At 38.9% G+C, this 23,772-nt stretch overlaps 1 protein-coding gene across 5 annotated transcripts; it reads right to left on the bottom strand.

Annotated features, from left to right (window-relative positions):
• Positions 1-1,416: 1,416 nt before the first annotated feature.
• On the bottom strand, positions 1,417-23,502 carry Ttc33 (tetratricopeptide repeat domain 33). 5 transcript variants are annotated; one of them, XM_027401365.2, is made up of 5 exons: positions 23,341-23,502; positions 19,854-20,095; positions 10,171-10,252; positions 7,182-7,313; positions 1,417-2,528 (listed from the first exon to the last, which is right to left on the bottom strand). In XM_027401365.2, the coding sequence occupies exons 2-5, from the start codon at positions 20,072-20,074 to the stop codon at positions 2,175-2,177; spliced, it is 789 nt and encodes a 262-aa protein (XP_027257166.1). In that variant the 5' UTR covers positions 20,075-20,095; positions 23,341-23,502; the 3' UTR covers positions 1,417-2,174. The 5 variants fall into 5 exon arrangements, with proteins under 5 accessions (XP_027257166.1, XP_027257167.1, XP_027257165.1 ...); XM_027401366.2 differs by having other exon boundaries at positions 19,854-20,092; XM_027401364.2 differs by having other exon boundaries at positions 19,854-20,075.
• Positions 23,503-23,772: the final 270 nt, after the last annotated feature.

Below are 23,772 nucleotides of genomic sequence, written 5' to 3'. Positions count from 1 at the left end.
AGTATCACAAGCAGTGAATTCATTCAGATAAAGGGCTATGAAAAAAAATCTTCTAAAATCAGAAGGAAGTGAGAGGAAGTATTCCCAAACTAAGACAAGCTCTTCCTAGAAATGGTTAGCATTTACTATGCAATGCACCTATGAGGAACCATGCAAATGTTTCACATATACTTTGATGCAGAAAAAAACAAAGTCTACCAATCTAAGTCCCAAAATCTAAGAGGAAAATCTCCAAAACACAAGGGGAAAACTATTTTTTCACAAACCATACAATAAACAGAGATCCATATGTAACATATCACATGTGATATATTCACTTCTCTAGCCATCTAGCTACTCTCTGAGAATATCCCTTTCTATTTAACAAAATATTTTTTCACTCATTCTAAAACTGGTCTCTCTATCCAAGGGTTAATATTTTGATGGTATAATTTAGGGGGAATATAATACTTTTTAAGGCAACTGCCAATTTCTCCAACTCTAAAAGAAAAAAAAAAAAATATTTCCCTAAAATACCTCTGAAAATATCTTCACAAAAATGCTGGCCATACTTATATGTGCCAACGGTTTTTGCTAAGATTGCATAACACAACATAAATAACTTTCATCTCTAATGGAAAAAATTACATCAATAATAACTTCCTGAGTATCAGACAGAACAGCACCTGACAGTTGTGTATGTTTGTACTACAGTATATACAATAAAAACAGTAATTCACAGCAATAACAGTATTGGTTTGAGACTGTGGATGAGGATTTTTAATAAATTTCTTTCTTTTGCTGTTTTATGGTCTACTGTTTGTTTTGTTTTGAGGCAAGGGCTTGCTATGAGTTGTCCAGGATGGCCTTGAACTTACCACTCTCCAGCCTTCACCTGACAGTGCTGGGATTACAGGCATTTGCTTCTTGCCATATGTGCTCACTAGCAGTATTACACCACTAATCACATTCCAGTTCCTTGGCTGTCAGTCATATACTGACACTCTAATACCTCTGCCTTTTTACTTTTAAAGAGAGATATTTTATACTCATTTGAAATTGCAACTATTTTTTCATTTCACTGAATAGTTCCAAAAAAGCTCTTTAGAAAGACATTTATAAATTGTTCACTGCAAAGTTACAAGCAAGAAGTATCTGCCAGCTGCAGTAGCTCATACCTTTATTCCCAGCAGTCTCAGACACGGAGGCAGGAAGACAGACTTGAGGCCAGCCTAAGTTAAAAGTAAGACCTTCTCTCTCAAAACCAAAAACCAAAAGGGGAATAAGTTTTCTGGGTTCTTCATACTTTCAAAAATAACAAAAAGATAAATAGGAGGATTTAGCTCAGCAGCAGGGCGCTAGTGTAGTATGCTGGGGGGCTCTAGGTACACCCTCCCCCATGAAAAGCAAAAAGGAAAGAAACTGTTTTGACCAGGATAATGTAAGAGTAGAATTTACTGACAATCTGCAAATACCATTCAATTTTACATACGAATGAGGTGATAAAGATGACAATGGAATGAAACATCATTCTGACACATCAGTATTCATAGGCAGCAAACACTGAAGAACACAGTTACCACTTCTTAACTTTAAAGTCATAACGGAAGCACAGATTAGAACAAAAAAAATCAAAGAAATGTTCAGGATATACACGTTTGCATGCATTTGTAGGCAAACTTTCAAATATTTCAAATATAACCAATTGATAACTTTAAATCAAGATGAATGTCACAAATATATAAACTTACACTAGTGAAGCAAGAAAAACGGAAGAGACAACATCAGATTTCTAGGAGAGGAAGAAATCACATACTTTCTTTATCATAAAACAAAAGTCTGCAAGTCTATATTGTAATAACACTGCCTGTCAAAAGTTAATCACTGTTCAAGAACACACTTTCCAAATTGTATCTTTAAATGTAAATTTGACAACAGTCAAATTAAATGCTCATCAGTCAAAACACATCACTTAAGATGCTCACCTTAAATATAAATTGCTTATAGAAGCACAGTCCAATCACTAAAGAGTAATTCCACTACTTGATTTTTATATGCTTCATCTGAAAAACTCAGTTTAAAAACAGAAGTGTTGCCCTCCTCCGCCAGAGCAGATATCTGTATGTTATGTAAGCATTAAGTAGCAACAACAACAAAAAAAAACTAGATTCAAACACCTTTTCATTGTGTATGCTTCATCGGGCTTTGATAAAGACAGAGCCATCTGGGGTAGAAGAGCCCTCTTCCTTCTCATTTACTATCTCCACAGTTCCAGAAGCTGACACAATAACCATTGTTTTATTTGCAGACACTGACTTCTGTTTTTCTGCAACAGCTGCACACACAGCAACAATCTCATCGCTTTCAAAGTCATAGTCAGGGATTGACTCTGGTGAGATGTCTGTTCCTTCTGGTGGAATTTCTTTTTTTTCAATCCTCTGTGCTACTTTCTGCTGTTCCTGTAGCTTTCTTGCCCAAGAAAGGTCTTCCTTCCATATTTCAGGGTTCATTGGATATATGTGGAGGGCTACTTGAAAACTCCGAATTGCCTGGGGGGAAAGATATTTTCATTTGTCTTATTTCTAAAAGTTACCATGTTACAATTACATACATACAAGTAAGTGTGGGTATACATGCAGTCACACATGTCTATTCTAGCATATACTAGAATTAATTTTAACACAAAAATAGGCCATCTGTCTAGATAATTATGGTAGAGAAAAAAAATATACAGGTATAAGGGGGAAAGATAGAAAATGCCAATGGACTAAAAGCCATTAAATTAGGGATACTGGTACTAGGGTTTGAACATCTTAAAAGAAACACTATGGCCACATAAGATTTATCCCTCAGATGACAATCACACAGTTCAACACCGGCAATTGGTATAATAAACCACATAATAAAAGATAAAAATCACCCAATGGGTGAAGAAAAGTCATTTGATGAAATTCAGTTTCTTTTTAGTGATTAAGAAGTCAACAATTTGGAAACACATGGAAATAAAAGCCATACAATAGAACACCCAAAACCAACATTACACTCAACAGTGAAAAGCTGGGCGATTTCCTGCAAAATCAGAATAAGGCCAGGTCTTCCCATTTCTTTTTTTTTTTTTTTTTTTTTTTTAGAGATTATGACATAATAACATAATTTCTCTCTTCCCTGTCCTCCCTTCAAATGTTCTCATATGCTTCTCCTTACTGTCTTTCAAATTCAAGGCCTCTTTTTACATTAGTTGTTATTATATGGATATATATATGCATATATTCCTAAATATAACCTGCTCAGTCTGTATAATGTTACTTGCATATATGTTTTCAGGGCTGATCATTTGGTATTAAGATAACAAATGAGTATGCTCTTCCCATTTATATCCATGACTGAACTGTCAATTCTAGCCAGAGAATTAGGAAAGAAAAATATATAAATCATCCAAATGGGAAGGGAGAAGTAAAATTACCCTCATTTAGAGATGACATAATCTTACATACAGAAAACCCTAAACACTCCACAATATGCCTGTCAGAACTGCCAGTCACAGGGGCAGGTGTCTGAGTCCTAGCTTACTCAGGAAGCTGAAGCAGAAGGATGACTTGCACTAAGGAGGGCAAGACTAGCCTGGACAAAATAGTGAATCTCAGTCAAAAAACAAACAAACAAACCCAAAGATCTATGAAGACTAATGAACAAACTCCCAAAAGATGCATGTATGAAATCACATACAAAGCTAGATTATGCCTCTACAAACTGAAAACTATGGGACAGAAAACTGAGAGGATGAACTCGCATAGAGCAGCAATTACTAAGGGGTGAAAGGCTTGCACCCTGAGGCCCACAAAACATGGCTGAAGGACATTAAAGACACAAAAAAAATGGACATCTCATGCTCATGGGCTGGAAAACTTAATGCCAGTAAAATGCTTATATTCCTACAGCAAAACAACAGCTTCAATTCAATACCTGCTGTGGAATACTCCCTTTATATACTGTAAAGATTTGCTATTTGAATTAGTTTAATAAAAGCCTGACTGTCCAGTAGCCAGGCAGGAAGTATAGGCAGGATAACCAAACTAAGGATTTGGGGATGAAGAAGGATAGAGTCAGACGAGATGCCAGGAGATGCAGAAGAAGGAAGATGTGTAGAAAATGGGGTAGCAAGCCATGAGCCACATGACAGGGGGTAGATAAGAAATACGGGTTAATTTAAAATGTAAGAATTAGCTAGAAACAAGCCTGAGTTATCAGATGAGCATTTATTATTATTTATTATAAATATAGAGGCCTCTGTGTGGTTATTTGGGAATTGGTGGATGGGAAAGAAATGACCACCAACAAACACCTATCAATATCCCAATAGCATTTTAATAGAAACAGAAAATAAAATTCTGAAATTCACATGGGACTACAAAACACCTCGCCAAATCAATTTTGAGAAGGACAAAGCCAGAACCATCTCATTCCCTGGGGATTTCCAAAATGTGTTACAAAGTTACTGTACACAAAATAGTAGTACCTGGATGAAAAAATGCCAAATTATGCAAATAAAATATCTAGTGCAACAATTATTACAGTTTTAAAACCACTAACTAACTGAGACTGAGAAAATTGCGAAGCATCGGGTTCTAAGACTTTTTAGGGAGGCAGTATGTATCACACAAAACAACCCAAAAGGTGATAATGTCGTATGCCACATCTGAAAAGGCAGGCCCAAGCTAATTTCAGCACTGGTAGCTAAGGGTCACATGAGTGAACCACTGTTCATAAAGAGCTCCTACTCATTTTCCTACTCTCCTTTCCAACTTCTCCAATAAATCTTAGCTATTTCTCAGTAATCTCATTCCTTTACAGTTTTTTTCTTGCTAAGCCATTTTCTTCAATGTTCTTACTCTTTTATCCCGTTACCCTAAACCAGCATTCTCCTAACAAGCCTTTCCCTTTCTGCTTCATGCTTGTCCTCCTGCTTTTTTCACTCTCCCATTCCACTAGATATCTGTAGTTCCTGTAAGTATTTTCCAGAGAGGGGAATAACAGGATGATATATTGATATGAAGGGGGAAATAAGGTAAAGGGAGGGGGCAGGAGGGGAAGACGGGAGAAAAGCATGGAGGATATTTGAAGGAATGTCCTTGAGGAATTACCATGTACCTAAAATTATAGATAAGGCATATAGTATATTTGTATCCATATATGCTTTAAACAATGTTATACCACCCAGGCTCCCTGCAAGGGCCACAGACTGTAAGAAAACTCCAGTACCAGACACAAGAAACCCTTTTTCAAGGGATGGTCAGGGTAGTCCAAGACAGTCCCAAAACATTATAGACTATTGACGTTGCCTTTGGTTGCCTCACAAAGGTGGAATGTTAAGTCCCTATTGCTAAAGAAATCATATACTTCAGATACAGGACCAGAAGATCTGAGCTAGATCTGACTCAAAAGTCACCTCTCTGAGAATAAGTTTTTAGCACTGCAAGGTACTAAATAGTTGCCAAAGAAGGGAAACAACCAAAAGTCCTATCTAGCTGTGATGCCTCTGAAACACAAGAACCAGCATGCCAAAATATCCCTAAGGGTATAATAGTGGTACTCATATCTTGGAGGTAACCAATAGCTATCTAATAGGATTTAAAGCTGGTTCAATGGGAAGGAAATGATGTACTGGGGACCTAGCCAACTTCCTGAAGCTAATGAGGTCATAAATCTTAGAGGAGAACCTTCTACTACTACTTTAATATATCAACGCAATTTATAACTTACTTTAAATACTTATTCTTATACCCACAGATAAGCGTAATTCTTATCATTCATTAAAGAAACTTCTCTTTGCAACAGATAGAGACCATTACAGAAAACCACAACTGGTCAAAATGCATGAAACAACTGATCATGAGGTTCCCAGCCCCCAATATAGCCACACTTCTGAAACTAAGGCCCAGGGGCCATCAAGGAAGAGAGGGACAAAAGACTAGAGGGCAATAGGACTAGAAAATCTGCTGTGAGACTGTATTTCCTAGAAAGGACAGAAAAGCTTCGCTTATTATACCTCAACAATATGGATACTTAAGCAAGACCAAGTCACCACCAACAGGCATGGTAACATGGAAGGGTTCAATTTCACAGGGCCCCACCACTAGAAAAAGAACTATAGGCAGATAAGGAATCCTGAAAGTGAGAGAAATAGTCATCCCCAGGGATGAACATCCTAACTGGCTATTGCATACCAATTCATCAGTCCTGAAATCACATTGTGCAATTAACACTAAATAGCCTGAGCAGGTTATATTCATATACTTCTGAATTTACATATAACACACACACACACACACAGAGAGAGAGAGAGAGAGAGAGAGAGAGAGAGAGAGAGAGAGAGAGAGAGAGAGATACAATAACAAAGAAGAGGCCATGAATTTGAGGAGCAAGTGGAGGGATATAGGAGGGGTTGGAGACAGAAAAAGAAAATGATGTAATCACATTTTAACTTTTAAAATGTCAAAATAGAAAAAGATGAAAATACAAATGGCCAATAAAAATGAAAAAATGTTCAGCCTCATTAGCTATCAGAGAATACAAGTCAAAACTCAGTGTGATTCTTTCATAAAAAGCATAGAAGAGGAAAAAACAAACTAGAAATTGATCTATCCTTTTATCCAGCTATAGCACTTGTGGATATTTATTCAAAGGACACCAAATAGACATATCACAGAGATACTTACACACTGATATTTATACAATACTATTCACAACAGCTAAGTAGGAAAAAACCCAGATGTCCAACAACAAAGCAAGGAAAATGTGGTGTGTATATATATATAATGCATTTTTTAAGCTATAAAGAGTGAAGTTATATTGTTATAGGAAAAATAATGTGACTAGAGATAGTCATATTATGGACATTAAGTCAGTCTCAGAAAAACAAACATATATTTTCTCTCACCTATTGTTCCTAGATTTTATACAGCCACATAAAGTCATCTATGTATAAATTAAATGAAAATAAAAGTAAATTTGCCTAGTGGAAGAATGTGGACTAACAGGGTGGGGTAATGGAGAAAAAAAAAAAAAGAGGGTGGAGAGATTACAGGAAAACAAGATGAGGCAGTAAGGCATGTGCTCAATATACAACATGCACCTGGAAGAAACTTATTTTAAAAATCAAAATATAACTAAACATGAGCATTATAGCAATCAAATTTCTTTACCAGGACTATCTCTCCTAATCCAAGCTGAGCACGACCTAAAGTTTGCCAAGACTCCCATGAGTGTGGGTTACGCTTAACAGCCATTTCTGCTGCATGTACTGCTGGAAACATTTCATGAAGAGACATCAGGACCTATGTGCCAAAAAGAAGAAACAAAACCTGCCATGAACATATATAATATAAACTAGCAAACTATTGATAAATGATCATATACAAACAATGATTTTCCTTTACAAAATATATTTAAATCTGGCACACAGCATTTCCATGGATTTTATCCCCCACTTTATATTCAGTATCAGAAATTCTAGACCTTCTTTCACTCCCCAAATAAATGAAAATATAAAGTATCTTTATGTCCATCTGATCAAACCCAAGTGGTTGTGATCCAGCCACAGCAGTTCAATGCTATCTGAAATCCAGCTTTCACTTACAGTTACTCTATCTACAGTGTAATTTTTAGGAAACACTCAAGCCTTGCTGTTAAACTACATAGATAAACTTGTTCAACCAGTCATCTAGTCCCAAGTGCACGTTCACCTGTTATGAAAATTAAACATCCTGGAGGCCTCACAACTGAGCTTTTTAAGCCAGGCAAACCAGAACATTCACAGAACTGGAGAACTGAATGCCCATGGGAAACAGCTGAGCTTCATTTCTAATTTTTGAATCCATGAACACTATGGAGCATTCTTGACACAACACCATTCCTAGGTTCTAAATTAAATTCTTCCTATAGTTGCCATGGATCTCCTCTTACTCTGCACACATTCTAACCCTGAGCGTGAAGGATTCTGATAAAGGGCCTTACAGAACCCATTTCAGTAGGCCTAGTTTACTTGGGTTCTTCCTCAATAAAATAAATCGAAGCCATTAAAGCATGTGCCTTTCGTTTCAGAGTATTATGTGAAAAATACTTGCTAATATACAGCAATAATTATTTGTCAAAAACTATAATTAATGCTACTTTAGAGGCTGCTTTGGTGTTTTAATTTTGAGACTTGCCCTATGGAGCTTAAGCTGTCCTGAAATCCTGACCCTCCTTGCCTTAGTCTCCCTGAGTGCTGGGATTACAGCATGCTCTACCACACCCGGCTATCTGAGACATTTAGCATTCCCCAGATAACTGATTCAGGTGCGCAGAGGCTTTCTATACACCGTGTCTACACTATTAGAAATGCATATTTAACACAAATGCTAGTTTCTTAACTGGTAATAAGTCACTTCTTCCCAACCTTTTGCTCAGATCTCTGCCGTTTCTTTCCATCTCGTCTGTATTTGTTTCTTAGGCAGATGTGAGTTGGGAACTCCATTTCCATCCATAAGCCTTACCTAGTTACTGTTGGGTTGGCCTCATGAGACCACAAAGAGAGCAATGGGTTATCTAAAACTGAGAATGCTTCTTCATAATGTCATTTATTATCTTGTCCTCCGAGTTCTCAGTTTGGTCTTTCACAGATAGACTAGCCTTTGCTGCACAGCACATAGGTCCCCTTCGGCAGTCTTTACTATGACTGATCACTCTGCTAAAGATTCCCAGGCATTTGATCCTCCCTCAATTAGATGATGGGGCAGACTTAGTAGACTTCCCAGGGAAGGCCTTACCCTCTCCGTGGAGGAGATGGGAGGAAGGAAGGAGTGGAGGAGGAAAGGAGGGAGGGGAAACTGGGATTAGAATGTAAAAAATTAAAAATAAAAAAAAAAGATTCCCAGACATGCTGCTCAATGTTCTTATGCTTGATGATCAGTCACTTTCTCAGCAATGAAACATACAGTAAAAACCCAACACAAAACTGGCCAATCACAAAAGTATCTGCACAAGCCTACAAAGCCCCCACAAAGGCTTTAGTACCAAGCTTGGCAACAGTAACAAAGCTGTTGATCAAGTTAACACCAGTCATTCTAATTCCAATATCCACAGTAGTGAGAGTTTGATCCTGTTTAAAGAATTGATAAGCAACTCCTTCCCACAGTCTTGTTTACTGGGATCTGTTATGCTCTCACATCTGATTTATCCAAAGCTTCTGATAAATTTGAAATGACCCCCCAAAAAACAATCTCTTTAAGTAGAAATTATTGATAATCAAGTGACATTAACTGGGCAATTTGTACATGAAAGGCAGTTTCACCTGGGCGTTGGTGGCGCACGCCTTTAATCCCAGCACTCGGGAGGCAGAGGCAGGTGGATCTCTGTGAGTTCAAGGCCAGCCTGGTCTCCTGAGCGAGTGCCAGGATAGGCTCCAAAGCTACACAGAGAAACCCTATCTCGAAAAACAAGAAAGAAAGAAAGAAAGAAAGAAAGAAAGAAAGAAAGAAAGAAAGAAAGAAAGAAAGAAAGACAGGCAGTTTCAACCTCTTTCTCTTCAATTGGTCAGCCTTAGGTCTGGGTTTCCTCTAGCATCTTCACTGAGTGATTAGTACATGCTCCACTAGGAGCAGCTCTGGGATGCTGGAGAAATAGACCCATACCATATATATATATTCCAAAAAACAATGCATCCTCATTTTGAAGAAAAATGAGCTATTGGTAGACAATTTATAAGTAGAAACTTTTCATCTATTTAAAAAATGTACTAGTAATTTTATCCATATGTTCTATCTTCTCAGAGCTAGGTTCAAGTAACACTTCACTTCATTGCAAAAGCAAATGAATTTCTAATTTTATACACAAAATGTTTTAAATAATATGATAAAATTTTTTGAGAGGGGTTTCAAGACAGGGTTTCTCTGTGGCTCTGGAGGCTGTCCTGGAACTAGCTCTTTAGACCAGGCTGGTCTCAAACTCACAGCGATCCACCTGCCTGGGCCTCCCGAATGCTGGGATTAAATGTGTGCACCACCACCACCCGGCTCCAAAATAATATGCTAAATTTTTAAAAATAAGTTGTATTGGAAAAGAGAAATGAGAGCAAACATTATTTGTTCATCACAGCTCAGTGAATAAACACAGCATATTCACAGTAAAAATCAAATTCCTTATAACTGTTACCTGTGATTTCATCTCATAAAGGGTGGCATCATCTGGGGTCAGCTGCAGTGCTTCATCCCACTTTTGAATTGCCTCCTGGTATCTGCAATTGTTAAAGTTACATTAATATCATATTTTAACTAAATCTTTGAGAGTACATCTTAAACTTGAAAATAATTACTATGAAAATTTTCTATTTAGAAATTGATAATACTATTATAAAAGCCTAGGCAAATTAAAGAAATGAAAGGAAAAACAACAACAAAAGAGAAAAGGACAAAAATATAAATCAGAGATTTTACAAATCTCTTTCTAAGATTTTGGAGCCCAGGCTAGCAAGATGGAGTTCAATCTCTGTATCCCATATAATGATAAAAAAAGAAAACTAACTCTACAAACTTGTCCTCTGACCTAAACACACACCATAGCATGTATAAACACATAATTAATAATAGTAATAAAATATATTTTAAAAGACTTGTGGGTTAAGAAATCACTACCAAATATCTTTCTTTTTTAATTAACTTCACTGATGGGATATGTACTCTAAATGATTTGTGTTAAATGCTTGCAATCCAGTTCCATGCCTAGGTTTTCCTATAGAAATCTACCTGGTAGAGACGATAGTTTGGTACATCGAAATTCATCGAAGAGGAGGAAACTTTAATTGAAGAAATGCCTCCATAAGATCAGATTGTAGGTAGGTAACCCAGTAGAGCATTTATTAGTGGTTGTTGGGGGAGAGCCCAGGCCATTGTGGGAGAGGCCACTTCTGGACTGGTGGTCCTGGGTTCTGTAAGAAAGCAGGCTGAGCAAGCTAGTAAGCAGTGCTCCTGCATGGCCTCTGATCAGCTCCTGCCTCCAGGTTCCTGTCTTGTTTAAGTTCTTGCCCTGAATTCCTTCAATGATGAACAGTGATATGGAAGGGTAAGCCAAATAAACCGTTTTCTCCCCAAATTGCTTTTGGTAATGAAAGGACAATTATCTATTTTTGTTCATAACTACACATATACGGCAAGCTTAAGAGATGGGTGAAATGTACCCAAAATAATATGCAGACGACTTCTAGTATGTTGTGCTTTGAATGGGGCATGTCCCTTAAAAGTGTATGTATGAACACTTGGTCAGTCTGGATGGCGGCACTGTTTGGAAAAGTTGTGGCACCTTTAAGAGGGTGGGAAACAGATGACTAGGGGCTGACCTAAACCAGGGTAGACAGCCCTGCTTCCTGTCTACTACCTTTGTCCTTTCCCACCAGGATGTGAGACATGAGGAGGCCCAGCTGCTCCCAAGGGAATGCTGACAAGCACTGATCCTATTTCCAAGAACTTGAACATGTCTGTTGCAGGGCATTTTTGTTGTTCCCTCTGCCTGGACTTTTCTTTTCCCAAATAACCATACTATGAATGTCCTAGGTTTTTTTTCCTCTAATTCCAATATATCACAAGATGCCCTTGCCCATAGCCTACATATTACTAACTGACTAGTTAAACAAACTCAGCATGTGTTCAAATCTCAGTCACCTTTCTGCCAAACACATTACTTCTCTAACTTCTGATCAAATCAATTTTCAGATTTCCCTATTTCTAGAAAAGTATGATGAATCCTGCTAAGACAGTCATCAAAGCAGACTGATGAGGCCCCACACAAGGCCACAGTCTGGGCATACAGCAATGAAGAAGGAAATGAAATGTCTACTTTCACAGAGCTTACACTCTAATACAAAAACAGACATCAATTGAGTAATGGAATAAATATGACTGCTGTAAAGAAAATGTTGAGAATTAGGAGAATAAAAGTAACAGGAAGCTGGGTGGTGGTAGCGCACGCCTTTAATCCCAGCACTTAGGAGGCAGAGGCAGGCGGATCTCTGTGAGTTCCAGGCCAGCCTGATCTATAAAGCTACACAGGGAAACCCTGTCTCAAAAACCCAAAAGTAACAGGGGAAATCCACTCACATTGTCTTAGTAGTTAGAAAAGGCCTTTCTGAAGTGGTATTATTTGGGTCATTGCTAAAAGATAATAATCAACTTGCCATATGAAAATATACTTCTCAGAAGGCTCACTGCTTTTGCCCCTCTGTGCTTATGCACTAGCAAGGACTGACTCTGCAGTTAAAATACATTTTAGTGCAAGGGAGTGGAATGAATAGGGAGGGCAGGAGGGTGGAAGTAGTGGATGGATATGATACATTGTGTAATATGTGAATTTCAAAAATAAATATAAAATATTGTTTAAAATAATAAAATACATTTAGTAAGTAGGTGGACTTAAGGTGCAGATGGGAGTTGCATATAGGAGACAGGAAATGGGATCAGAGATGGTGCTCAGACTCAAAGATATCCAGGATGGTCCTACGAGGCACAGGAAATGTACATATATGCCTTAAGATAAACTACCCTAAACTGCTCAGAGTTTCAGCAGGTATCACCTTCTGAAATTATACAGTTAGAGGGGATTAAATCTTACTGTGTCAACTGACTCTACTGACGAGAAGATGGCTTACCATCCAAGAAAGCTGTCCATACACAAAGAGCAAGATAAATTAAGAAATTCAAGAGAATACTAACCACAACTCCTACTTACTCTCTGCATTAGGCAGACATGCATGCAGGCGTGCACATAGAGACATGCACATGTGCAAACACACCTCCCACAGATTTATATGGAATACAAAAGGCAAAGCAAAAAGAAAAGCATGTCTTCTCTTCACCCAGAACTTTTGTTTTGAAATACAATTAATGCTTCCAGCTGAGGCCTTTCTTGCCTAAGTATAAAAATATTAGCTAGCTCCCAGTGGCTAAAGTGAAGCAAGCAATGAAGAGCCATTCACTCCATACACATCTCTGGGCTCCCTCTCACTCTCTTCTCCCACTCTGGTTCATTTCCTTGCCCTACAGATAAACAGTGGCACCACTTAGTTCCTCCATTTGGGAATCATAGGAAACTTGGCACTTATTAAGTCAATCAGTGGTCTCTCCCAACTCCTGTAGCCTATCTCCTAATTCAACTTCAGTCTGGAACAGACTGAAAAGACACAGCCCTGTTGCAGCTGTTGGATAGGAAATACTAAAAGATAAAAACTTAGTTTAAAGTCACTGTGGTTAATAAATGACCAAATTCTGATTCAGCCAGTTTAAACGAAGTCTTAACAGCATGGAACTAAACTAGCACAAGGAAGGAAGCAAAGTGAACAGGGCAGGGTGAGATAATGCCCTACAATGAAGCAAAGAACAGCTGGTGACCAAGCCAAGTAAGTTAGATAGCATGCACACTCACCAGATGGAAACGTCACAGTGCTTAGTTACTTTGCTCTCAATGACATTTCCAATTTACTACTGCTCAAATCTAATAAGCTATTTAGTTAATGGCATATTTGATAAATATTTATAGATTACTTTCTTTGGGCAAGGTAGCATTCTAGATACTAAGAATGATGCATTCAACAAGTTTCTACTATTCTGGAACTTTTTAAAATACCATATGGGGGTAGGGGAAATGGAGAGAAAGGTTCAAATGTAAATTTGATTTTTAAATGACTTAAAGAAGGATGGGAAAGGAAATAATCAAGTGTCTTCTCACAATGTGACAATGGATGAACAGGAGATTCTTCTTAGGAATGCATATGAGCTGAGACCTGAAATGACAAGAGAGGACAACCATTTGAAAATATGGAGAAACTCCATTCCAGGCTAAGGCAAGAGTCCAAGGCAGGACTAAGCACTCCATGTTCAGAAGATGGAAAGTCAAACCAGTATGGTTATAGTATAAGGAGAAGCAATGTGATATTAGAGAAGTAGGACAAGCCATGGTCACAGAAAAACCTAACAAGCTATGGCTAGAAGTGGTTGGTGATTTAATGTACTTGTAATGAAGAATTCATAGGCTTCAGCCAGGGTCACAGAAAACCCCTATGGTTAGAAGTGTTGTTTAATATAGGTATGATGGAGAATCCATAGGCTTTATCAACATTGTCATAGTTCACTCTTCTAAAAGATGTCAAAATCAAGGGAGAGGAACAAACTATCAGGTTATAAAATTGTACATAAGGAGATCAATACAAGTTTATTAAGAAATTCAGGGACAAAATAACTACCAAATAGATCAGGATAACTGAAGTGAAAACTGAAAGTAGATAAAAGAGCATACATGGTACAGGAAACTCAACTTGGGATTAGCATTAGGAGTGAAGGAAAGGAAGAAATCTGGAATGACGGCCATCTGGTGCCCAAGGTCAAAGCTTGCTGGCTAACTTAACTGGGATCTCAGATAAGCAAGATGGAGCAGGGGATAAAAGGAAAGAAGTAGAATAAATGGAAGGCCTATGGGAAGCTGCCAATAGCTCTACAAATAATGACCACTCTCTTGAGAAACTTCTTTAAAGAAACGTATGAAATCACTGTGCCTTGGAAGCAATCCATGTATTGGGGTTGGGGGTTAATCTACAAGCTGTTTCCCATATCAAATCAACGCCTGTTCCACACAGTCTTAATTCCCACCACTCTCTCCAGAACTTCACCAGGTCAGTCTCATCTGGTCACTGTCAAGGGGTGATGGCCTTTCAACATTACAAATGGAGGACCACTGGTCTATGTAGTAGCAGCCAGAAATGCATGGCTACAGGAACAGAGTGAGCTATCAGGCAAGCAGTTACTTACAGGCAAGTGAGGCAGAACAGCTTTACAAGGGTGAGTAAGCCAGTAGAGCTGACTCATAGTAGGGGCTTAAGTAACTGGGGAAAATGGCAGTGCCTTTCACCTATATGGGAAAGCAGCAGATATTTGGGTAATAACTCAGATGTTCTGTTTTGTTAAGTTTAATACATTTTGCTTATCCAAGTAGGTACACAGAGACTTAAACAGCTAGGGTTCAGACAGGAGGAAAACACTGATGCATGTATTTAATAACTGTTAGCATTCAGAAACTAAATGAAGGAAACTACACAAGGAAAGAAAGCAATAATCAGGCATCATGGCACATGCCTATAATCCCAGGACTCAAGATGTGACAGCGAAAGAATCAAGAGTTCAAGGCCAGCCCTCACTACATAGAGAATCCGAGGCCATCATGAGCTTAGGAACACTGATAACATTTTGTTCTTTTATTCTGGAGATTATAATATATGAGCATCATTTCTCCCTTCTTTTGCTCCCCTCCAAACCCTTCCATATACCCCCCTCCTTGCTCTCTTTCAAGTTCATGGCCTCTTTTTGTCATTAATTTTTGTTATATGCATACATGTACATGCATACACATATATATATTTCTAAATATAACCTGCTCAGTCTGTATGACAGTTATATGTATGTATGTATGCATGTATGTATGTATGTATGTATGACTGTTTCAGTAGATTAATGGGAACAGAATCTGAATGGTCAAAAGGATAATACAACAGGAAAATGAGTTTGTAGCAAAAGTGAGCCAAGAACTCATAGAACATATGGAGTCAAATATGCCTCATTCTAAAGCATGCCCATAAGTTAGAGAATGGATAAGAGGGAGTAACAGCTGGCACAAAGACACTGGGAGATATTTAGGGAAATGTTCCTGTGAAGGCGAGAAGCGATGAATTCAAGTGCATAAGCGGAAGAGTGGATCTTTCATGAGAATTTGGTATTCATTATAACAGAGTAAGGAAATACTCTACAGATAACAATACATTTGGAGAACATGAGATTGAGGAAATAAGCACACTCAAATAACTGCATCTACTTTTTTCTACAGATGTGAAGCTTAATCACTGCTTGGGATTGGAGGCTTCACATCCCATGGTGAAAACATACTCAGATTCACTTTAGTCATTATACTTTCCAAAATAATGTTCAAAGTAAATTGTAATTACACTTGGCCTTCACATAAGTATTTATACCCATGCCACAATAACAAAGAAAAATTAGCCACTTAGCTATGCAAATATCACCATCTAGTGGTTGAAACTATATACCAATTTTAAAATGTTGGGAGCTATACCTTTACCTTAGGAAGGCAAATCCTAGTTGGAAATAAGTCTACAAATAAGTATTTAGAGAAACTAACTTCTAAAAAGCTTAGCACTATATGCTATAAACCAGTAACATAAAATTCTGATTCAGAATATCCATTACACATTTATTTAGAGGCAACATAGCATCTCCAGGAGAGATGACAGTAACCTATTTGAATATGACCATATTAATATATTCAGATAACTCTACATGCTCAACAAAACTCAGTGAGAAAATATGAAGAATTTAAAAAACAAGAGAAAATCACAAGGACATACAAAGCATGTAAACTAAGTTCAAAACATTAGAAATACAAAAAAGGCAAACACAGCAGACTGCCTACCAGGCAGGAGCTGTGAACAACACATGGGCAGAAACCTGGAAGGCAGGAAAACACACCAGAAAGGGGAGAAAAGAACTCCTCACACATTTCCAGAAGAACTATGGTGGCAAGAGGCTAGGGAGACAGCTCAGTCATAAATGCTTTGTTAATCCAGTTTGGCTCACACTCACAGACAAACATGCATGCACAGTCACACACACACACACATACACACATATATATGCATGTACATACATACATACACACACATGGAATTATGTCTACAAAAAAATGCAAGGCCAGTGTGGCTAAAGGCAGTGAAAACAATAAAGTTGATTTGATAAGGAGATGCTGGGTAGTGTTGTTGTTTTTAATTTAAATTTCACTGCTACTCCTTACATTACTTTAGGCATTTTTAAACTTCTTTGTTTGGCTTTGAATAGCCAAATTAGTTAATTCCACTAGATTTCCCTTAATTCTTTTATTTTCCAAAGCTGTGTATAAATTATTCTGAAACAAATACTAAACAGAAAAAAAGAGCAAAACATTCATGATCCTAAAGGGTTCTCCATACAAAACCAAGCATCCAGCCTCGCTGATTTTAGTGATGTGACTCAATGCTCTGAAATGCAGGCAGAAAACATGCTATTTTTTTTTAATCTTTAATGTTAGTACCTCAGAAAATCCTACTGAAGTCCTGACAGTAATCACCAGTGTAGCATCGAGAAAGGCAACACAACAGTATTAATGAACTTTAGCAGGCATTTACTGGAATTTCTAAAGATGTTCTAATAGATGCTCTAAAAATAATTTCATAAATGTGAAAAACTTAAAATTGGTTTTCTTCTAAGACACATAATGGTCAATCTGCAAAGTTCAGCAAGAGAAAACTCCTTGTACCCTAAAGCATCATAAATAATAATTCACAACCTAGTATTATGCTGTTAAGATCTTGACGGGTATTAGTCAGCACAATGGCTCATGCCTGTATTTCCAGCACTCAGTCAGCAGACTGAAACAGGAGAACTTACCCGAGTTTGAGATCATCCTGGCTAGTGTGCAACCCTATCTCAAAAATAAAAAGCCAGGCATGGTGGCACATACTTTTAATCCAGCACTTGGGAGGCAGCGGCAGTGGATCTCTATGAATTTGAGATCAGGCCTGTCTACATATCACTTTATAGGCTGGTTAAAGCTATATAATATAGACATAGACATAGGCATAGACATAGATATAGATACAGATACAGATATAGTGAGGCCTTGTCGCAAAAAAATTAATAGTTATTTGATGTAGATTGCTATTTATTTCTACCTCTTTGTTCCTAGTAATTTGAGATGCTAACATAGTTTATGCACAATTTTTATCTTCTATTAAAATATAGAAAAAGATTCCCCAAGAATCAAAACTAAGAGCAGATCTAGAAACTAGTATATTACTTGCTCAACTGATTCATTTATTATAAAAATAACCAGCAAAAAGTACCTTATAGGTCAGGCGGTGATGGCGTACATCTTTAATCCCAGCACTCAAGAGGCAGAGACAGGCGGATCTCTGTGAGTTCCAGACCAGCCTGATCTACAAGAGCTAGTTCCAGGATAGCCTCCAAAGCCACAGAGAAACTCTGTCTCAAAAAACCAAAAGAAAAAAAAAAATTTCCTTATAATCATTTTTTTTTTTACCAGCTCAAGAAAAAAAAAAAAAAAAAAAAAGGAAGAAAAATCAAAGCATTCCTTCACCTCACCTCCTCCCCACAAAGATCACTTCAGAAAAGAGTAGGAAGTGTCTAAGATATGTAGATGACTACAGGAAACAGCATCTTCTGAACACAACAAGAAACCGTATCTTCTGAACACACCAGAGTAGCTGCACATACCAAGTCACGGAAATTATGACTGCATGCTTAAGACCTGCAACAGGCTCGAGCCAGACACAGAGAGGAGAGGTGGACACGTGTGTGTATGCATGTACATGCAGGCATGTTTGTCTGTTTGAGTGTAGAGCCAGACTGTTCTTTTGGCTTTTTGAGAGACCCACTACCCATCTCCCAAGTAAATCCCTCACAGAGGCTTATTCTTAGTTAAGAGTGCCTGGCTTTAGCTTGACTTGTTTCTAAACAGCTTTTCATACCTTAATTTAACCTGTCTACCTTTTCCCTCTGGGCTTTTATCTTTCTTACTTCTGTATATCGTACTTTCCTTCTTACTCCATTACTGGCTGGGTGGATGGCCCCTGACATCCGCCTCTCCTTGTTCTCTTGCTCCTTCTCTCTCTTCCCGTTTCTCCTTCTATTTATTCTCTCTGCCTGCCAGCCCTGCCTATCCTTGCTCCTGCCTCAATATTGGCGGTTGAGCTCTTAATTAGACCATCAGGTGTCTTAGACAGGCAAGAATCACAGCTTCACAGAGTTAAACAAATGCAGCATAAACAAAAGTCACACACCTTAAAATAAAATTCTATCACTGACTCTGTCTCCAAAAAGAAGCAAATTAAAAAGTAAAAGGATAATTAAGTAATTTTTTTTCCTACTGAGCTGCACACTGTATTACACTTCACTAACACTCCCTTAGACAGAACAAACGGGGACAAAAAGCAGTATCTGTACCTTAATGTGGCTATTAAAAACTCGTTTTCCTTGAAAATTAGAATTTTGCAGGTGTCTCTAAACCATCTCTTTTTAAAAATTAAATCAGATATTTAAAACATGATTCTAAGCCGGGCGTTGGTGGCACACGCCTTTAATACCAGTACTCGGGAGGCAGAGGCAGGAAGAACTATGTGAGTTCGAGACCAGCCTGGTCTACAAGAGCTAGTTCCAGGATAGGCTCTAAAGCCACAGAGAAACCCTGTCTCAACCCCCCCCAAAAAAAAAACATGAATCTATTAAATGTACAACTGGGCTGACTAGTTTCATGTCAACTTGACACAAGCAAGAATCATTTTGGAAGAGGGAATCTCAATTGAGAAAATGCCCCCACCACACTGACCTGTGGGCAAGCCTGTGACATTTTCTTGATTGATGTTTGATATGGGAGGGCCCAGATCACTATGGGTGGTACCACCCCTAGACTGATGGTCCTGGATGGTATAAGAAAGAAGGCTGGGCAAGCCATGAGGAGCAAGATAGTAAGCAGCAGTCCTCCAGGGAGTCTGCTTCAGCTCCTGCCTCCAAGTTCCTGCCTGGAGTTCCTGCCCTGACCTCCCTCAATGATGGGTGTGTTACTGGAAGAGTAAGAAAAAATAAACCCTTTTCTTCACAAGTTGCTTTTGGTTGTGGTATTTCGTCACAGCAATAGAAACCCATCTAAGACAATAGTTCTTTGTTCCATTAGGAATTATGAACCAGAAAAAGCAAACTGTCCTCCACTGTAAAAACAAAAATCAAAAACCGTACCTTTTCTTTTCAGCCAGACTAGCGCCTTCATCCTTCAGCTGTTTACTCTTCTGTTTGCAGCCTTCCTGGAGGGTTTCCTTCCTCCGTTTGCTGGCGTGAACCCAGCTTCCATCCTCATTCTCAGCTGCATCCTTCTCATCAGCAGCTTCAGCTTCAAACTGCTGCGACGTGGCCTTAGATACCTTCTCACCAATCTTCCTCTTCCACCCAAAGGAAGCCATTCTGGAAAATTTCAGGAGCTGCTTTAAAATGTTATGAAAGTATTCTGATCAACAGCTGAGTACAGACTGACAGACAGAGACTACAGCCATGTGAACATCCATTTATGGATCAAGGGAAGAATCATCAAGAACCATAAAATTTCTAAGATGACATCTGGACACTACTGTTAACCTCATTGCCTAATGGATGTGTGTGCTCTTGCAGACTAACCCTGCATTCCAACAGGCCTCTGTGAATTTATACAAAACACATGATAGAGTGTGCATGTTTAGTAATACAACAGATGTAGTAGTGGGAAGCAGAAACTGAAGAAAACCAAAGCTGTTTCTTCAAGAAATGGATAATGGGAAAGGGAGAAAGTAGGGCAGCAACCTTTAGGTTAAGCACTGAAGAGACAAAACTGAGCCTAGTTACTCCTAACTAAAGAAAAAAAAAAAGAAGAAGAAAAAGAAGAAGAAAAGAAAAAGAAAGAAAAAAGGAAAAGAAAACACAAGACATTGAGAGTTGGAGAGATAGCTCAAAGGTTAAGAGCACTGGTTGCTATTCCAGGGGACCCAGGTATAAATTTCCAGCACCCACATGACAAAGCTAGTGGGCTGGACTACACAAAGGGCTACACAAAGAAATCTGGTGTGAGGGAGGAACTATGAGCAAAGTATTTCTTATGAAATTATGATACCTAGGAATTATTTCAAAGTCATCAATGGTGAGAAATGCCATGGAGTGGGTAAAGTAAGATCACTCTGAATTGGTAACTGGTAAAGTTGAAAGATAAGCATAGAAGATTCACTGTTGCCCCCCCCCAATATATATCGAAGTTTTCCTTAATTTCTTTTAGGCTTTGAGCACTGTTTGTTTTGATTTTGAAACAGGAATCACTATAGAATACAGCTGTCCTAGAACTCAGACTGGACTCAAACTCATGATCTTCCTAGATCAGCTCTCCATGTGCTAAAAATACAAATGTGTGCCACTACACCTGGCTATAGAACAGTTTCCAAAGATTTAAACATGAATTGACTCAACAGAGCTACTGAGTAAGTAAAAAAAAAAAAAAAAATTGTTTTGAATGGCTTTGTAAATCTACCGTGATATTCAAATGTTAAGGAAAAGAAAGGGTAGCTGATAGAATAAAAGTGAATACTGGATGTTTTCAACAGTACTTAGTGATAACTAATAAATCCAGTAATTCACTAGCTACACAGATGGGCTTTAAGATACAGGAAAATCCAAGCAGGCATGGTGCCCTATGTCTTTAATCCCAGCACTGGGGGTTGGGGGGGGGGCAGAGGCAGGCAGATCTCTGAGTTCGAGACCAGCCTGGTCTGCAATAGCTAGTTCCAGAACAGCCTCCAAAGCCACAGAGAAACCCTGTCTCGAAAAACAAAAACAAAACAAAACAAAAAGATAAATAAACATAATGTTTTTAATTGTGTATAACTATCTTGTCCATTGTGTGTCTTACATGCTGTATAATTCAGGTGTGTATAAGAGTGTATCTATTCTTAGAGTAATTGTAACCCTAAGGAGACAAGGAAAAAACCAATGAACTCAGGTCTTTTTGAAATTACCAAACAATAGGCATTAAGAAAGGGAGGAAGGAAGACAACAGTAAGTTTCTAGCAATATTCATTACTGATGCCCATGACTGAAGTGAAATGTAAGTAACAACAGGAAGAGAAAAAAATTGAGGGTGGCTAAGTTCTGATCAGAATTGAGAATATCATGGGTCACAGCCTGTTACTGAACAAGAAACACTGCAACCACCAAGCACGTAGGCTGATGCAGGTAAACCGCATGCTTTCCACAGAGCAGTGAATTGTGGGAAATCCTGGGTATATTATGGAGTATAAAATGCACTAGGGAATTAGGACAATGGAAGCTTCCTCCTTGGCCTCATTGTAATATGGGGAAATGTATTTCCTCTGTCTGAAAAATCACTTTATATCTCCCAGGGGGAGACCAGGAAATGGGAAAGAAAGAAAGAAAGAAAGAAAGAAAGAAAGAAAGAAAGAAAGAAAGAAAGGAAGAAAGGAAGAAAGGAAGAAAGAAAGAAAAAAGTAAGTATGGTTACTATGGATCACAAATCCATAGGGACACAGTGAAGACAGCCTGGGAAAATGGATGCTTGGAATGTCTTCAAAGGATACTGAGATATAAAAGGAGTGGTGGTGATGGTGGTGATGCTCTTGTATTTATGACTGTCCCTAAAGGTAATGAGAATGATGATTGTGTTTTCTGTTCTCAAATTCCCAAATGGAACTTAGTTTCTACATTACCAGTGTGGGGCACCACGCAGTGTAATAGATGTATTAATATTTAAAGAAAGCTGGTGTGTTTACTGAAAGTAATTTCACTTTAAATCACTGGTCAAATCTGTTAGGAGAAATTAGGAATGGGATGAGAATGAAAAGAATGAGACCCTCATATATATATACATAGATAGATAGATAGATAGATAGATAGATAGCAATAAGGGCTACTGAGTCATGCAATCTATATGAGGGAATTGTATAACATGCCAGTTACATCTATCTCGACTAAACTGTTTTCATCTTAAACTACGAGCTTTTTGGACCCCTAAGGTTGTGTTTACACAAACCCCCTTACAGAAGGGGTTTTTGGTAGATCTGGCCTTGGACAGTTTTCACCAGGATAAGAAACCAAACAAGTACATCACAACTGTGCAGGTTTCGTGTTAATTCGTGCCTGGTGTTAACGTCAACATATTCTACAGAACTGACGAGCGGGATTAAAATTCTAAACAATGACACCTGTGTTCTAAGTTGATTTACAATGCTCCCCCACAGCAATCGCAAGACTTGACACTTGACCCAGCCAGCCACAAGCTGGCAGGTGCTTGCGACGGAGTAAACGTCCTCTTCTACTGACTGCGTGAGAGGCTGCAGCACCGGGATGGAAAAACACCGGCTGGACGTAAAGAATCACGACGGCATCCCTCCGAGCAGGAGAGACGTATTCGAAGGTGAAGAATTAAGAGTCACGACTGACCTCAAAATGCTACCAAAGGAGAATCCATCTCCCCTTCCTAGGCCGACAATAAAAACGAGCTGACCGCCACACTCCTCAGGCCGCCGGGCCCGCATACCGAGCCCCGCCACCGTGCCTCGCGCCCGGGACAGCGGCGAACCTGCGGGCTCCGTGGACCTCACCGGGCCACCCTCGCCCCCCAATCCCGCACGCAGAACCCTCTGGCCTTGCTTGCCTCTCCTCTGCCTTCTACCGCCCACCCGCAGCCAGTTACCTGAAAGCCACTCCGTGGTCCCGTGTTTACATTCCACTTGCCCTTTGCCACAGGAAGCGGAAATGATCCCGTCGGGCTCCTAACTGGCCTTGCCTGTCTGTGCTTTTTATTTCTCTATTGAAAACTCATGAAGTCATCCGGGGACGTTCCAACAGTCCAAAAAAGTGGATAGAAAAAAAAAAAAGAAAGAAAGAAAAAGAGGGCTTTCTTATCCGCCAGACCCTTCTACGAGGCCATTGGTCCCAGAAGTCACTGCGGCGCCCAAGGTACTATGGGATTTGTAGTAGGGCTATCAGCCCGAAACAACGCCCTCTAGCAGCAGCTGGGAGTGGCGGACTCCGGATAGGAGGCTCAAATCCAGGCAGCTGTGCTTTGCCATAAGCACAGTCATCAGGTAAAAGGGATTACAGCCTAACCTAGCCGGTGAGGGAA

This window comes from Cricetulus griseus, chromosome 2, assembly GCF_003668045.3.
Source record: "Cricetulus griseus strain 17A/GY chromosome 2, alternate assembly CriGri-PICRH-1.0, whole genome shotgun sequence".
Lineage (NCBI taxonomy): Eukaryota > Metazoa > Chordata > Mammalia > Rodentia > Cricetidae > Cricetulus > Cricetulus griseus.
This window is presented reverse-complemented; position numbering and strand designations above follow the sequence as displayed.

Excerpts from the sequence above, each read along its gene's own strand:
- Ttc33 (XM_027401365.2), bottom strand. The coding sequence starts at position 20,074 with ATGGCTTCCTTTGGGTGGAAGAGGAAGATTGGTGAGAAGGTATCTAAG. Across the intron at positions 7,314-10,170 it reads TTTATGAGATGAAATCACAG|GTCCTGATGTCTCTTCATGA; the intron begins GTAACAGTTATA and ends TTTGGCACATAG. Across the intron at positions 2,529-7,181 it reads GATTAGGAGAGATAGTCCTG|GCAATTCGGAGTTTTCAAGT; the intron begins GTAAAGAAATTT and ends CTTTCCCCCCAG.